We start from the raw sequence: 15,685 nt of genomic DNA on the forward strand, positions 1-15,685 counted from the left end.
CAATGACCGCTCGGTGGTCAGAGCACTCAGACACACAAAGCCATCACACCACCCTGAAGAGGCACTGGCGCAGAACCTGCTCAGAAGAGTGCCACCTGATGAATCAATGCCATCACTTCCTGTAACACCTGAACATTTTTTTTTAAAGGCTTCTCAGTCAAAGGACTGGCCCAATCTGACTTGGCTGAGCTTGTGAGATCTGATGAGACCACATGGCACGGTGGCATGGTTGTGGAGATTAGCAGCATCCCAACAATGCCTAATTCCCAACATGAAGAAAAACAAGAATTAATTTTTTTTAAAAAAACTCTTACAGACTCAAGACATTCCTTTCAAAAACCTGACTTGCAATGACGAACATCTCAAAGCTACTAAGTTGCTGCCAGCTGTCATACTGGAATCCGTCTGTTATTTTATAATTTGACTCTTCAACATACACAGGCTCCACCCACCAAAAAGGAGAGATGCAAAGTATGCTTAGCAACAGGGAGATGCTTCATGAGAAGTAGTTTGGGAGTCACCATCTACGCAAGTGTCCCTGTATGTACATTTATCATATACACACACATACACACGCACACAAATTGCAGGAAAATGTTTTAAAGATGCAGCTCTGAAAACACGGTCACAGCTATCTACAAGATTAATATAGCGCATTTACATAGTAAAACAAAACAAAATATAAAAAACACCACTGTAATATACAGTTAGGCAATAAGCCGGACCAAGCAGTGCGTTTCTGGATAATTATTAATGTTAATTCTGGCAAGAAAGGAGATCTGGTCATCTACAAGAAAATGTCAACAAAATCCCACAGAAGCCATAAAGAAAAAGTAACTTACAAAGCAGTTTTTAGAAAGACCCAGATTTTTCTCAAATTCTCTATCCTATCAGGGTTGCCCGTGTCTCGGGAGAGTCTGTCTCTGTAATGATCCTCTCTGTAGATAACATACACGAGAGTTTTAAAGCAAAGGTAAAACATAAATAAGGCTTTGTTTATCTTATAGTAATAGGAATGACTTGTCTTCCAATACAAATAGAATTTCAAGGGTTTGCTGCCTTTTTAAAAACGTATTAGTTAACAGAATAGCAGTTAAGTTGACGCTGACTTGAAAAATCTGCACAGATTAACACCTTCTGCAAGACTTCAGTTTATAGCCATGTTTGATTATTACTCTATTTTATATCCTAGTTTTCATAAGAAAATTATTTAGAGACTAAATTAATAATAAACAGATTAAGCTAATGTCCTGAGAAACGCACTGCCTGAAAAACTATCTTGTTACACAACAGAATTATACACACACAGTACTTGAGGAGAATGCCATTAAGAACCATGCACTTCTAAGGCAGTTAGTAAGCTATGAAGATGTCCACAGTTATGTGCTTATGCATATGCATGTATAGATATACAATAAATGTACATAAAATTCATGGCTCATTAACACTTAATGTAAAACATTTATATAGCAGGAATTCCAATCACAACTACTTTTTACAGCACTTAAAAAAGACATTATAGTCTGAACTCAAACATATCTATAATTTAATATAAATTCATATGGAAATGTTCATATGGAAATGTCCTAAAAGCATAAAGCAACATGATGCCAACCCCATTTTAATGCAGTTAAGACTTTATTTTTTTAATGCTGGGATTGGGGCTGAGTTTTATTGTACTATCCTATTAAGATAGTTACAGCCTGCTTAAAAATATACAAATACTGTCAGAAGCACTGTTTATGTAATTTTATTATGGCACCCAAACCAAACTCGCATTTATTCAAATTTGTACCTTCTCAGAACAAAGTCTCTTTCTGTTGCTGAACAACTTCTATGCGACAAAAGTTTTGCCTTCATGGCTAATAATGGCATGCGATGTTATTATGAACCATGCAACATGAAAATGATGGCAGAGCAAGTACTTACGGGTACATGGCCATTGTTGTCAATTTAACGAAGATATCTTTACTGGGTGCATCAGCAGTATTGCAAGTGAAGGCTTGTGGTGGAGGCATTTTGTGTTTCCTGCAGAAATCAGCAGGTGAAATACTATAGTCTTGTTTAACTTCATGCAGGTCTGACTTTGCAGCTACGATTAAGCAAGGTATTCTGCTGTCCATGAAGTGTTGCTATGGAATAAAAAATCAAAGGCTGATGACAAATTTAAAAAATCACTAAATTGAATTAAATGTGTACTAAAAATTATCTCTGCCTAGGCAAAGCACAGCTTCAAAGAGAAAGTAAACTAAGAGGCAATGATTGGCAGTGTTCTAGAGCAGTCTCGTAATAAGACCAGGGGCAATTCTCTTAACACTGGTAATAATACAAACCTATAACGATTCTTCAGATTCACTACAATTTGAAAAAATATATATTTTATGAAAAAGATACGATATTTTGAAATGAGAAATCCATCTAAATTCCTCTATCCTAAAGCACACTATTTTCATTTTATACATTTCTGCTTCACAGTTTGATTATTTTTTCACTATTTTCATTTTTTATGTACTGCTAGTCCTTAAGCACATGCATTTATAAACTTTTCTGTAGCTGCAAGTTATGTTGGACATAGTCATTTAAAAACACAACACTGAGGGGTGCCTGGTGGCTCAGTCTTAAGGTTAAGCATCTGACTTCCGCTCAGGTCATGATCTCGTGGTTCGTTGAGTTAGAGCCCCAGGTTGGGCTCTGTGTTGACAGCTTAGAGTCTGGAACCTGCTTTGGATACTATGTCTGCCTCTCTCTCTCTGCCCCTCCCGAGCTCACACTCTGTCCCTCTCTCTCAAAAATAAGTAAAAACACTAAAAAAAAAAAAAAAAAGCAATTAAAAATATATATAACACCGACTCTTCCATGTTTTCAGAATTCAAAATCATTATTTTCAATAGCTGCTTAATATTCTGCTCTGTTATTTTATCTTAATTTGGTAAACCACCCTTTATTGTTAGACATCTGGATTATTTCTAGGTTTTTTTAAAAAAAAATGTTTAACATTTATTTATTACTGAGAGACAGGGAGAGACAGAGCATGAGCATGGGAGGGGCAGAGAGAAGGGGAGACACAGAATCCGAAGCAGGCTCCAGGCTCTGAGCTGTCAGCACAGAGTCCCAACACAGGGCTCGAACTCATGAACCGTGAGATAATGACCTGAGCTGAAGTCAGACACTCAACCGACTGAACCACCCAGATGCCCCACTGGTTTGTTTTTGTAATGTTTACTTATTTTTGAGAGAGACACAGAGAGACAGATTGCGAGTAGGGGAGGAACAGAGAGAGAGGGAGACACAGAATCCGAAGCAGGCTCCAGGCTCCAGGCTCTGAGCTGTCAGCACAGAGCCCTACACAGGGCTCAAACTCACGAAACGTGAGATCATGACCTGAGCCGAAATCAGAAGCTTAACCCACTGAGCCACCCAGGCGCCCCTCTAGTTTTCTTTTTTTTATTAAAAACAATGCTAGAATAAATTCCTTTATACATATATTTTTTACTCCTATTGCATCTTTGTGATAATCTCAAAGTGACTGAGGACTTTTCAAGCCTCTGGTTATTCCCCTTGCTCTATTATTACTATTGGTATAACTCACTATATATATATATATATTTAATATATATATATTTATATATATATAAATATATATATATATAAAATATATATATATAAATATATATATATAAAACCCATGTGCATTTCTTTTTTTTTTTTTTTTAAGATTTCATTTTTAAGTAATCTCTACACTCAACATGGGGCTCAAACTCACAACACTGAGATCAAGAGTTGCATGCTCTATCGACTTAGCCAGCCAGGCATCCCTCCTTGCATATTCCTAACAGCCAAGAAGACCTTCCATTAATGCAAAGGTTCTTTTTTTTTTTTTTCTCAAATGTTTTATTTATACTTGAAAGAGACAGAGAGACAGAGCATGAGTGGGTGAGGGGCAGAGAGAGAGGGAAACACAGAATCTGAAGCAGGCTCCAGGCTCTGAGCTGTCGGCACAGAGTCCGACGCGGGGCCCAAACTCACAAGCCGTGAGATCGTGACCTGCGCCGAAGTCGGACGCCCAACCGACTGAGCCAACCAGGCACCCCTAATGCAGAGGTTCTTAAGTAGGAATGCCCATCAGAGGCACATGTGGAAAAAAAATTTTATAATACATGTGTCTCAGACTGTACCACCTCAAAATGAAACCAGAACCTGTAGGGATAGGACACAAATATACGTATTTTTAAAAGCCCCGCAAGTGATTTTCTTGCATCTCCCTGGTTAGAAAAACATCACATTACAATTCCATTTAACTCCATATAAAGTTAAACTACATTATCGACCAAAAGAACAACAAACCTTAAAAATCCTAGCACAGTATTCAAAGGATTTGGGGTTACTGACGTCATACACCAGGCACACAACATCACAAATGATCTCAGCCTCAGTTAGAAATTCCGATTCTGAGATATCATGCAACTTGTAAAAAGAGAAAGACAATAAACATTAATATCATAACAATGTTTACTTCAAGTCATGTGTTATTACTGCTTGACTTCCAAATAAGAAAGTACTAGGTAAGCATAACTTTTCAGGCTATTTTTAGAGGTGGGAAGTGTAGATAAATAAGTGGCTTCTGATTTTGTGGACTGAAAATGGTAATTAAGGTTTTACGGAAGTGCACATTTAGCTAGTGACCAATGTGTGCCAGGAAGGCCCTTTACACACATTCTCTATACAGATTAGACAAGCTATAGAGATTAAGTCAACTGCCCAATATAACACATCTACCAAGTTATCAGACCAAACTTTGAGCTCAGATGTGATTCCAAGTCTCTTCTCTTTCGAACAGACTACAGACCACCTTTTCTCCTCACCAATTAAAAAAAAAAAAAAGCAAAAACAAAAGCAGAGTAAAAGACTCTTTAAGGTCATTTTGTTTGACTTCACTGCCTACTCTCAATGTTTATTATAAAACCTCTAAAGAAATATCCCACCTATAATATGACAATGATCTAACTAGAGTAAAATTCAGTACTATTGAGTTATATAAGAGTGTATCTTTGATGAGACGAAAGGGGAGACACAGGGTCAGAAGCAATTCAATATATTCCAAATAAAACACTACTATAGCATGGGTATTCAGAGACATGAAAGATATCAATTTGCAAAGAACAATAGAAGAATAAAAACAGGAAAATTAACAGCCAGCTACAGAGTACCCAATGAGTAGAACTAAACTTATAGGAGAAGAATGAGAGATAAACCAGGTTTAATAAGAAACTGACAAAGAACTTTTATCATAAAGAGGAAAAACTATATAAAATTCAATGTGATCATCTGTCTGGCAGAATAAATAATTTCCAAAAAGAAAAAGAAAGCAAATGAACTCTTTCTGGTATCTATTATTTGTTAGGAGCTCCTCATATTAGCTAACTTAGTAAGAAACTCAGGCTCAGAGAGAAAAAGCCACTTGCCTGAGGTCACCCAGCTAATCAATGGTGGACCAGGGCTCCAACCAAAATATGACTGGATCCAAGAAGAACATATAATCTTTTACTACTGTATTTCATAGTATCTTTTCAGTCATATACTTCTTTCATCCGTTTTTTTGGACTAACACATTTGGTAACTATACTCCTCCCTGCTAAATAGATAAAACTCGATTCAGAGTATAGATAAACTACCAAAAGCACCCGCAGTAAGTTTTCATATTGATTTCTAGTCAACAGTAGAGGAAGAAACATTTTTTTAAATAAAAGTGGAAGAGGAAAGAAATTATTTTTTGTTGTTGGTTTTACTTTCTATTGTGTATAATACACAATTTAGCACACAAATAGATTTTTACTTATATCTACACCCATGTAATCACCACACACATCAAGGGAATTAAAATTAATTCCAATGAATAAACCAAGTGAAAGAAAAAAAAAATCACAAAAGTTCTAAAAACAGCCACTAAATTAAATCCAATTATGTTTTCAAAGTCATATAAAAATACACCTAATAATTAGTAATCTTTACGTGGCAGAGAATTTCTTACCAACAAGTATTTCTCTTGTCCGTAGACATAAACAGTGTTAATTGCATAGTAGGATTTATGATCATCACGAATTTTCTTCTGTCTCTGAAAACAACCAGAAATCTCAATATTTACAGGAAGCAATTACAGTATCTAGTTTTCACCAACACACACTCTGCATGTACCTGTGAGTGTGTTACAAATAAAAGGGCGTTCCTCCCTAAGCTATGTATTATTTATCCATACAGAGGGGACGTTGATTTTATGTTTCTTAGTTCTTAGGTCTTAAGGTGTTAGTTCTTGGTTCAGAAGATGCCTTTGTTCTGCACAAAGTAAAAGCAGGAGCTGAAAAGGAAGTAAACTACACCACTGCCAAGTGCACTGCAGAGCCACCTGCTAGCAATTCTCCTTACACTGTAATTTGGTCCGCCATGAAACTCGTGTGGAAATACATCCATCTCCGTACGCAGGGCAGTAGCCAGAATTAGATACAGTATTCAATTTGATGTATTTACGGTCCATTCACTTCAGGCCAAGCACTGTGTTAGGTGCTTTCACAGATGTATTCTATTTATTTAACCCCCCACCTAAACACTGCTTAGGAAAACAAAAACAAGAACAAAGGATAACTAACAGCAATGAAACCAAGATAAAGCCAGTTCAACAGGATTACTGTTACCCTTAGATTGCACTTTACTAATACATACAAGTTACGGACTGATCTGTAGCAATCATCTAAAAAAGTTAATGGCTATGAAAAAATTACGTAAGCTTGTGAGGATAAAAATTTGTTGGATAAAGCTCTATTTTCTGAGAACTCTCACCATTAAGTTTCTTCCAAGAAGAGCCTGAAGAACTCCACTCTTCCCACAGTTTTTCATCCCAATTACATTACATCTGAACACATTTCTTTGAGTTTGTTTTTTCTGAAGGTCTATCTTTTTATCTCTTGTTACTGAAAAGAAAAAAAAAAACTAATTATGTACCACTTAGACTCACTAAGCCCCCATTTCACATTCTGCAAAATATGGTATTGCTATCTATCATTTTTATGAAGTGTATGATTAATAAACATACTGTGCAACAGTCAAGCTGTATGGGAAATAAAGCACTAAATATAATACAGAAGGGCTTCACTTAGTGGAAAAGATGCATTTCTGAAAGTTGGCTCTAAAGTGATATTTATTTCATCATAAAATAAGTAGTACATGTTCATAAGGAAAATGATATCCAAAAAAACAAAGGAAAATTACAGTGAATACAGCCAACGTTATAGCCCATCTGTTTTTTTTCTATGATAAATGACTGTCATAACAAATGACAAATTAAGAGATGCTTTCTCCAATCTGCACTCTTTTGAATCTATAAACAGGAAAGGATATGCACTCTGGGCTTAAGTGGCCTTCCCAGTATAAATGTGTAAAAGAGGTAGGCCAGCTAGCAATGCTCCAACGGCAGAGCAACTGTGAATCTCTTCCAGAGGCAAAGAGACTTCCTTAAGCTGTACTCAAAAGTTCAACTCTAACAAAGCTCACCAGAGGCATTATTTAGAGTAGCCCCAAACTGAAAATGATACAACACTCACTCCCACACACACACTCCAATTAGGGGCTAGTTAAATAACTATTACAACATCCATATTTTGGTGCATTATATAACATTAAAGATTTATAGAAGTATACATATTAATACAGAAACATGTCCCCAATATTTTGTTAAGTGAAAGAACCTCATGCTAGCTAGCATTAGCTCCTTGCTCTTTGGTGCTGAATTAAATAACATTTAACTGGTTAACTACTTTTTTTTTTTTTAAGTTTATTTATTTTGAGAGAGAGAGAGAGAGAGAGAGAGAGAGAGAGAACACAGGTGGGAGAGGGGCAGACAGTAAGGGGGAGAGAGAGAATCCCAAGGAGGCTCCGTACTGTCAACGCAGAACCGGATGTGGGGCTCGAACTCACAAACCATTGGGATTATGACTTGAGCCTAAATCAAGAGTCTGACACTTAACTGACTAAGCCACCCAGGGGCTCCTGGTTAACTATTTTTTTTTAATGTTTTTATTTATTTTTGAGACAGAGAGAGACAGAGCGCGAGCAAGGGAGGGGCAGAGAGAGAGGGAGACACAGAATCCGAAGCAGGCTCCAGGCTCTGAGCTGTCAGCACAGAGACTGACATGGAGCTCGAACTCACAGACTGTGAGATCATGACCTGAGCTGAAGTCAGACACTTAACCGACTGAGCCACCCAGGCACCCCCCAGTTAACTACTTTAAAGGGTACCTGCTCTGTTGATTTAAGATTGGTTGTCTTCTTGTGCTGGAACTTCCTCCTGTAAGATACGGCATTTCCCCCCACCAATTAGGAAATAAGAAAATCTTGAGGGGTGAACTAGCCACGTGGAGCCTGCCTGGGATTCTCCCTGTCTCCCTTTCTCTCTGCCCCTCCCTGCTCATGCTCTCTCTCTCTCAAAATATATAAACTTAAAAAAAGAAAAAGAAAGAAGAAAATCTCAAAACAATCAGTTCCCTAACTTGTTATATCTGTTCCTATGGTATTCTTTAAGTGGAGCACACTGCTTAGCAAGAATTACAAAGTCTGTGAAAGATTTACTAATGTAGAAACTGGTTACAAAACCACAAGTTACACAATTAGTTCAATATCAGGATTACGTGTTAATAGGTACAGTTTTTAATGTCTACAGAAAATTAAAACACAAGATAAACTGGCACATTACAATACACTTAATGCCCACAGCCCTCCCTGATTTTCCTCAGTGGAGTATCCTCAGGGGGAAACTAGAAGTAAAACCTCTACCCTTTCTTTTTTGATAAACAATAAAATCTAGACTCTCGACTCAAATTACCAAATGGCAGGGAGAACAAACAGAGTGCAGACAGGGAAGACTAACGAAGATGAGTTTATTTTCACTCTTTTCACACATGAAACCGGAATAGTAAATAACGTTTCTAAGCATGGAGTGAGTAGTATTCAAATACGCACCTGTAATGGCTGAAGCTTGGGACTCTTGCTCGGTCAATATTGAATAGCCTAGATAGCCCAAATACTCCAGGCAGCGCTGGACGTCTAAATAGGTCGTGAGCCTAGGAAAGGGAAGAGGTGAAGATCAGAAAAATTCCTAAATGAACATTTACAGAAAAAAAAAAACAAAACCCAACAGCTTAAATATCTTATCACCAGACCCAGATAATTTTTGTCAGACTCCTTTAATTTCCCATGTGCCCAACCACAGTGTTTCCCTACACTGACATTCTCAAGGCAGAGAAGAGAGGGAGGGAACGCAAGATTGGCAGGGGTAGAATGGGATTCCTGTATCTACACACAGATGAGCAGTGAGACGCTGGTAAAATCTAGGGCAAGGATATTTTACATTATCTGCTTCCCAAGTTACACAGCATATTGCAAATACTGGCTGGTTGAGGATTTGATAATTAAATCCGAAGAGGTTTGCAAAGGGTGCAAAAATAACTTGAAATTAGCCCTTTTTGTGATGTGAGAAAAGAATAGGTCCTGGTGTTGAGAAACTTAGTCTCACCAAGGTTAAAGTAATAATGTCATCATGCATGACCAGAGGATGTCCTTAGTACCCTACATACAATGTCAACCACACTGTAAACAGACTGTAGATAAACCCTCATTAAAAAGTGCGTCAAGGGGCACCTGGGTGGCTCAGTCGGTTAAGCGTCCGACTTCAGCTCAGGTCATGATCTCACAGTCCGTGAGTTCGAGCCCCGCATCGGGCCCTGTGCTGACAGCTCAGAGCCTGGAGCCTGTTTTGGATTCTGTGTCTCCCTCTCTCTCTGCCCCTTCCAGCTCATGCTCTCTCTCAAAAATGAATAAATGTTTAAAAAAAAAAAAAAGTGCGTTAAAACAAACAACAAAGGGGCGCCTGGGTGGCTCAACTGGTTGAGCATGCAGCTTTCGAGTTCAGATTAGGTCATGGTCTCATGGTTCGTGGGACTGAGCTTTGACTTGGGCTCTGCACTGAGAGTACAGAGCCTGCTTAGGATTCTCTCTCTCCCTCCCTCTCTGCCCCTTCCCAACTTGCATGCACATGGGCACTCTCTCACAATAAATAAACACTTAAAAAAATTAAGAAAATTAAAAACAACCAACCAAAAAACCCTCAAAATTAAGTCTTCACTGTCAAGTAAAATATGCTCTCCCCATATTCTGGAAGTGTAAGAATTGTGTAACAGCAATGAGATTTCCAGTTCCCTTAATCAAAAAAGTATGACAATCTAGTTCAATTTTGATGTAAGACTTATTACTGCTTCCCTGTACATCAACCAAAAGCAAACACATCCCTTCCTGATAAATTGACAGAACGTCTAAAGTTCATCTTAGACACTGCATCAGCACTATAAATCCTGCTTACAGTTATGACTGAAGCATTTCGTAAGACCTGACAAATTTACAAAATGATGAATGTGATGCATCATAATTTTAAACAAGCTGTAACTCTAGAGGAGACAGGTGAGCTCTGTACTCACGTCCACTGGGAAAGAAATCCCTGGTAGGTTATCCAGCCTCTTTCATTTGTACAAACTGTGTTATTCACATCTGGCCCCCACGGTATGTAAGGGAAAACTTTAAACAAATCTTTAAGCTCATCAGGTGACAGAGCACAGTCTCTATCCTGAAGATACATAAGGAAGTATACAAAATGTTTAGATATGTAAGAGAATAATTCCCAAACATAAGAACCCCCAGTCTAATGAAGCTGTGCTTCTAAAAACAAATGGAATTTTACATTTTATCAAGAAAATTCCTCTCATGTACATAAGAAAACCTATACAAGAGTCTATTAGAATCTAGACTTTTTCATCTTGAGAAAATAATAAAAGTAAATAAATAAAAGAAAGTATTTTTGTTAGTCTAACTTAACAAGTTTGAGCAATTCTTGGCTATGTGACATGAGCATCCCCTAGCTAAGGAAACAGAGTTAAATCATTTACAGAAAAGTATTTTATTACAAATCATGGAAAACTGCAGCTAAGAAGCTTACCAAATCATGCTTGTCAAAGGTGCTTTGGAGAAACAAATATGCGTGATGATTTAATTCAGTAGTACAATCAGGAGGTATTTTTAGCCTGTAAATAAAAAAATTTTAAGAGTGAAATAGATCATTAACCAAACATTACAATTTAACTTAAGGAATGAATATAAAACTGCAACAAGTCTTTTTGTGGGATGATCACATTTATAAAGTATCTTTGTTGAAGCCATTTATTTAGACTTTCCCAGGGTAAGTCAACGGAGTGGGATGGCAATCCTCAGAAGAGCCATGATCATGTTCACTCTGAGCTAACACAAAGTTTTCTCAAATTTCTGAAGGGCAGGTTGAAATAAAAATTTTACAAGTAACACTGATTACACTGTAACGGGTTTGTTCTTCCCATAAACAAATTTTAAGTCATAACTGTTGCTTATGTCAACATTGTAATGAGTTAAAAATGATGTGAGGAGGTAATTATTTCTGCCTGATTTGACCTTTAAACATCTGAAGTTCAGTTCAATCAAATGCACTGAGCTAGGTACTAGGGACACAAAAACACAACAGGCTCCCTACCTCTACGGAACCCACATTCAAGTGGGAGACAGATCACAGACAACCTCACTGTTGCAACAGAATGAGGTGAGTGGTGGATATGGGTAAGCCAAGGATGCTAGGGGAGCCCACACAAGAGGGGACATCTCTGGCCCGGGTATGGGAAGGTGACAGCTGTGTTGGGAGACATCATCACCTGAATGGTGATTTGAAGGATAAAAGCTAGTAAGTAGAGTAAGGGAGAGAGAGGCAGAAAGTGAGACTACCTGGGCAAAAGCCTGGAGTACGAAACAACAGATGATTGGGGAACTAAAAATAGCTTAGTGTTTACTTCTAGAATGAAGGCAGGGAGTGAGCATGAGCACAGCAGATCATGAATGACCTTGTATAACATGTTAAGAAGCTTGAGCTTTATCCTGGCTCAAAGAGAAGTGACATGGGCAAATGTGTATTTATAAATCTATTAATCTAGCAGCAGTATGAAGGACAGAAGGAGACAGTTTAGTAAGAAGGCTAGAAAGATTCAAGTGGTGGCTTTACAGGGCTATTCTACAGAAAACGAAAGGCAAAGAGCCTAAAGAAATTGAGAAGATATTAGTGTGAACCACAAAGCCATTAGCAATGGCATTTTCTTACTGTCAAGCTTAAGAAAGCAGTAAGCAATCTCCTGTAAAATTTATCTACCCATGTTAATGGCACAGAAAACTTGACAAAAGATCCCGGGACAAATTCATTCATTCAATATATTTTTATTGAAAAATCTGGGAAATTACTTGAGCCAAGATTTACTAACTTTGACAAGAGAAGTTCCAACTTAGACCTAATGGACCAGGAATCCAGCTTGAAAGAACTTTGCTTTCTTGATGAGAAATGAAAAAAACAAGAATCTTTGTGAATCCTTACATAGAGAGCGAGGGGTGCTTTGCTAAAATAAAAAGGGACAATATGAAGACAATGTGCCATAGGGGGAAAAAAAAAAAGAGAGAGAGAAAGGCTAAAGACCCAAAAGGCTACATCTTAGGACATCACTTCCCTGAAAAGCCCACCTCCCTAGGGCACAGGAAAGGCAACCAATGGTAAGGCAGTCTCCTGTTTTAGGTGACACTGGTCTGTTTTTTAACAAACGCAACTTACACATAGCATTATCTACAGGAATATAACTACAAACAGGCTGGTTATTTAGGAAAAATACTTTTTTTACCCTGAGCTAAGAATAGGCCATAAAACTTAGAAGAAGGACCAATGAAAAGAAGTGAACTAATAGACTCTGACCTCTTGACTCCAAATGCAAGTTTGTCCAGCACCTATGATCTCCTTCCATAGTAAGATGAATAAAAAAAAAGATACTTATATTCTCCATGAGAAGAAGAGGAAAAGTTTATGCCATGCTATAAATCAGGGGCTCTCAAGTGGGGGTGATTTCACTCCTGAAGGAACATTTGGTAATTTCTAGAGACAACAGACATTTTCAGTTGTCACAACTGGGGGAGGAGGTGTTACTGGCAACTATGGATGTGCTAAATATTCTATAATGCACAGGGCAGACTCTATAACAAAGAACTGTCTAGTCCAACATGTCAATAGTGCCAAGGTTGACAAACCCTGCTGTAAACCTCTCTATAAATCTAAATTAGTCCTGAGTAGCTCAAAGCCTACCTAAACTGTGCACTAAATAAAACTTAAAATACTTGGCAAGCAAAATTAATTAGAAGGCCAAAGGTACATACAAGGGGAATAAATATTCAGGTGTCAAATCCAGATCATCATCATAACCAAATCGTCGAAGCACAGTCCAAGTAGTTTCGTGTCTCCCTCTCTGGATAAAAAGTGTGTGTAAAAAAAGAAAACCTGAAATAAAATGAATTAGTAAGTACAGCTGATGTGAACAACAGTACAAAGTCACATGGGAGAAAAGCACGTAACTCATAACGGCAAGAGTCAGATCCATGAACACATGCATAAAGCTTTGCATATGGAAGGTCAAAGCAAAATGCAGTTTGCAAGTCTCTGAATGAAACACAACAGATTTCAGAATCATTTCACATACATCCATGTCAACAAGAGATGCCAATGGATAAAAGAGCCAAAAATGAATCCTAAGGAATACATCGACATTCACAGTTATATGATAAAAATAAACGGAAGTCATTTTATTGCTCTTTGAACTTATTTCTGTAATGGAAAACTATGGTTTTCAATTTTGTTTATTTCACTGAGGCTCCAGAATACATTCCACAAGGAACATTTTCTACTCAGTAAATATGACTGGTAGACAAAATGTCTTCCCTAAAAATAATTTCTATCTAAAAGATGCCTTTAAGTAGTAAGAATTTTAAGATAAATTTGTTTGTCCCAGAAATCTCTGTCCATCAGATGGACCTCCGCATTCCTAAGAACCAAGCAATTCCCCCACCTCTAATTTATGCTGACAGTAAGGATGATTATCCCCACCAATGGCCTGTCTCTTCTGAGTATCCAAGTTAGATTTCGGGCATATCAGTAAATACTAACATTTCCTTAAAGTATACATAATGCTATAAAGACCTTCACCTTCTGCCAAAGTTTGAAAAGGTTAAAAGGGGGAAAAATACCATTCACCCACCTTTCAATGTCAATCCACTATCAGCCACACCGTCACTTATGTGTTTTCGGACTACATTCTTGACATCTTCCAGAGCTTGGGGAGCTAATGGAGTGTTGAAACAAATTCTCTAGCAAAAAACATAAAAATGAATTTAAAAACAAAATAGCATTAAAACCACAAACCATATAAAATGTTAATCTACCAAACAACATTAAATCAGTTGTAACCAAAAGAAACAAATTCTAAATTAGGACAATCTCCACCTTGCCTTATTTATTTAAAACCTATCATACACAGAAGGAAAGAAACCTTCCATACGCTTTCCACTGTGTTTCTTATACAGAGTTTTCCGTGTACCCATGTTATACAAACCAAGAAAGAAAAAAAAATAATTCAGAGTTCAGATTTCACATCATCTTTAATACACCCACTGTATACCATGAAATGACAATGTCAAGGAGTCCCCTCAATTCCTATGCATAGGAGAGCTTTATACCTCAGGTAAAGACTGAAATAGCTTGATGTGAAAGAGTTTTACGTGAAAGAGACACGTTTATCAACATAACATTACTGAAACCAGTAAGTTTTTTTATAGCTTTTCTCATCAACCCCCCACCCCCACCCCAAGATAGACAAATGCCTGAAGAATAGGGCTACCTGAAAGAAGTTGAGTTCAGCATCATTGAGAGTGCCATCATTATCTTGATCAGATATTTTAAATATACGGGTGAGGGCTTTTATACAGGCTGGTTTCATCTAAACGTCATTGAGAAAAGAAACAATTATGTTAATTAAAATAGTTGGGGGGGCGCCTCGGTGGCGCAGTCGGTTAAGCGTCCGACTTCAGCCAGGTCACGATCTCGCGGTCCGGGAGTTTGAGCCCCGCGTCGGGCTCTGGGCTGATGGCTCAGAGCCTGGAGCCTGTTTCCGATTCTGTGTCTCCCTCTCTCTCTGCCCCTCCCCTGTTCATGCTCTGTCTCTCTCTGTCCCAAAAATAAATAAACGTTGAAAAAAAAAAAAATAGTTGGGATTTCAGAGGCACAGTGTTCGGCTCCTGATTTTGGCTTACGTGATCTTGCATGATCTCGCATTTCACAGGTTCAAGCCCTGCATCAAGCTCCACGCTGACAGCACTGAGCCTGCTTGAGACTCTCTTTCTCCCTCTCTCTCAAAATAAACAGACAAACAAAAAAATAGCTGGGGGGCACCTGGGTGGTTCATTCAGTAGCATCTCACTTTAGCTCAGGTGAAAATCTCAGTTTGTGAGTTTGAGCCCCATATCCAGCTCTCTGCTATCAGCACAGAACCAGCTTTGGATCCTCTGTCCCCCTCTCCCTGCCCCTCTAGTTCTCTTTCTCTGTCAAAATAAATAAATAAAATTTAAAAAATTAAATGAAATAAAAAATAGTTGGGATTTCAAAATATGAATTTCATAAGCAATGTTAAGAATAGTTCTGACTGGGGCGCCTGGGTGACTCAGTCGGTTAAGCGCCCAACTTCAATTCAGGTCACGATCTCGTGGTCCG

The 15,685-nt window shown here is 38.0% G+C and overlaps 1 protein-coding gene across 8 annotated transcripts in view; it reads right to left on the reverse strand.

Moving 5' to 3' along the window:
- The window catches only part of RHOT1 (ras homolog family member T1), a 78,054-nt gene that overhangs the window by 13,236 nt on the left and 49,133 nt on the right, over positions 1-15,685 (reverse strand). For 6 of the 8 annotated variants that reach the window (XR_005784647.1, XM_040455258.1, XM_040455256.1 and 3 more), the window contains exons 9-19: positions 14,817-14,915; positions 14,178-14,286; positions 13,303-13,423; positions 11,033-11,117; positions 10,518-10,663; positions 9,007-9,107; positions 6,832-6,962; positions 6,029-6,112; positions 4,345-4,464; positions 1,930-2,132; positions 843-938 (exon numbers count right to left, since the gene is read on the reverse strand). Coding sequence is in view for 7 of the 8 variants with exons in the window: in XM_040455258.1 (XP_040311192.1) it covers positions 843-938; positions 1,930-2,132; positions 4,345-4,464; positions 6,029-6,112; positions 6,832-6,962; positions 9,007-9,107; positions 10,518-10,663; positions 11,033-11,117; positions 13,303-13,423; positions 14,178-14,286; positions 14,817-14,915 (1,295 nt within the window). In the remaining variant the exon portion in view is untranslated. The remainder of the gene's footprint in view (positions 1-842; positions 939-1,929; positions 2,133-4,344; positions 4,465-6,028; positions 6,113-6,831; positions 6,963-9,006; positions 9,108-10,517; positions 10,664-11,032; positions 11,118-13,302; positions 13,424-14,177; positions 14,287-14,816; positions 14,916-15,685) is intronic. The other 2 variants (XM_040455257.1, XM_040455262.1) reach the window with 1 other exon arrangement.

Source organism: Herpailurus yagouaroundi, unplaced genomic scaffold, assembly GCF_014898765.1.
Source record: "Herpailurus yagouaroundi ecotype Mexico unplaced genomic scaffold, PumYag 215, whole genome shotgun sequence".
Classification (NCBI taxonomy): domain Eukaryota; kingdom Metazoa; phylum Chordata; class Mammalia; order Carnivora; family Felidae; genus Herpailurus; species Herpailurus yagouaroundi.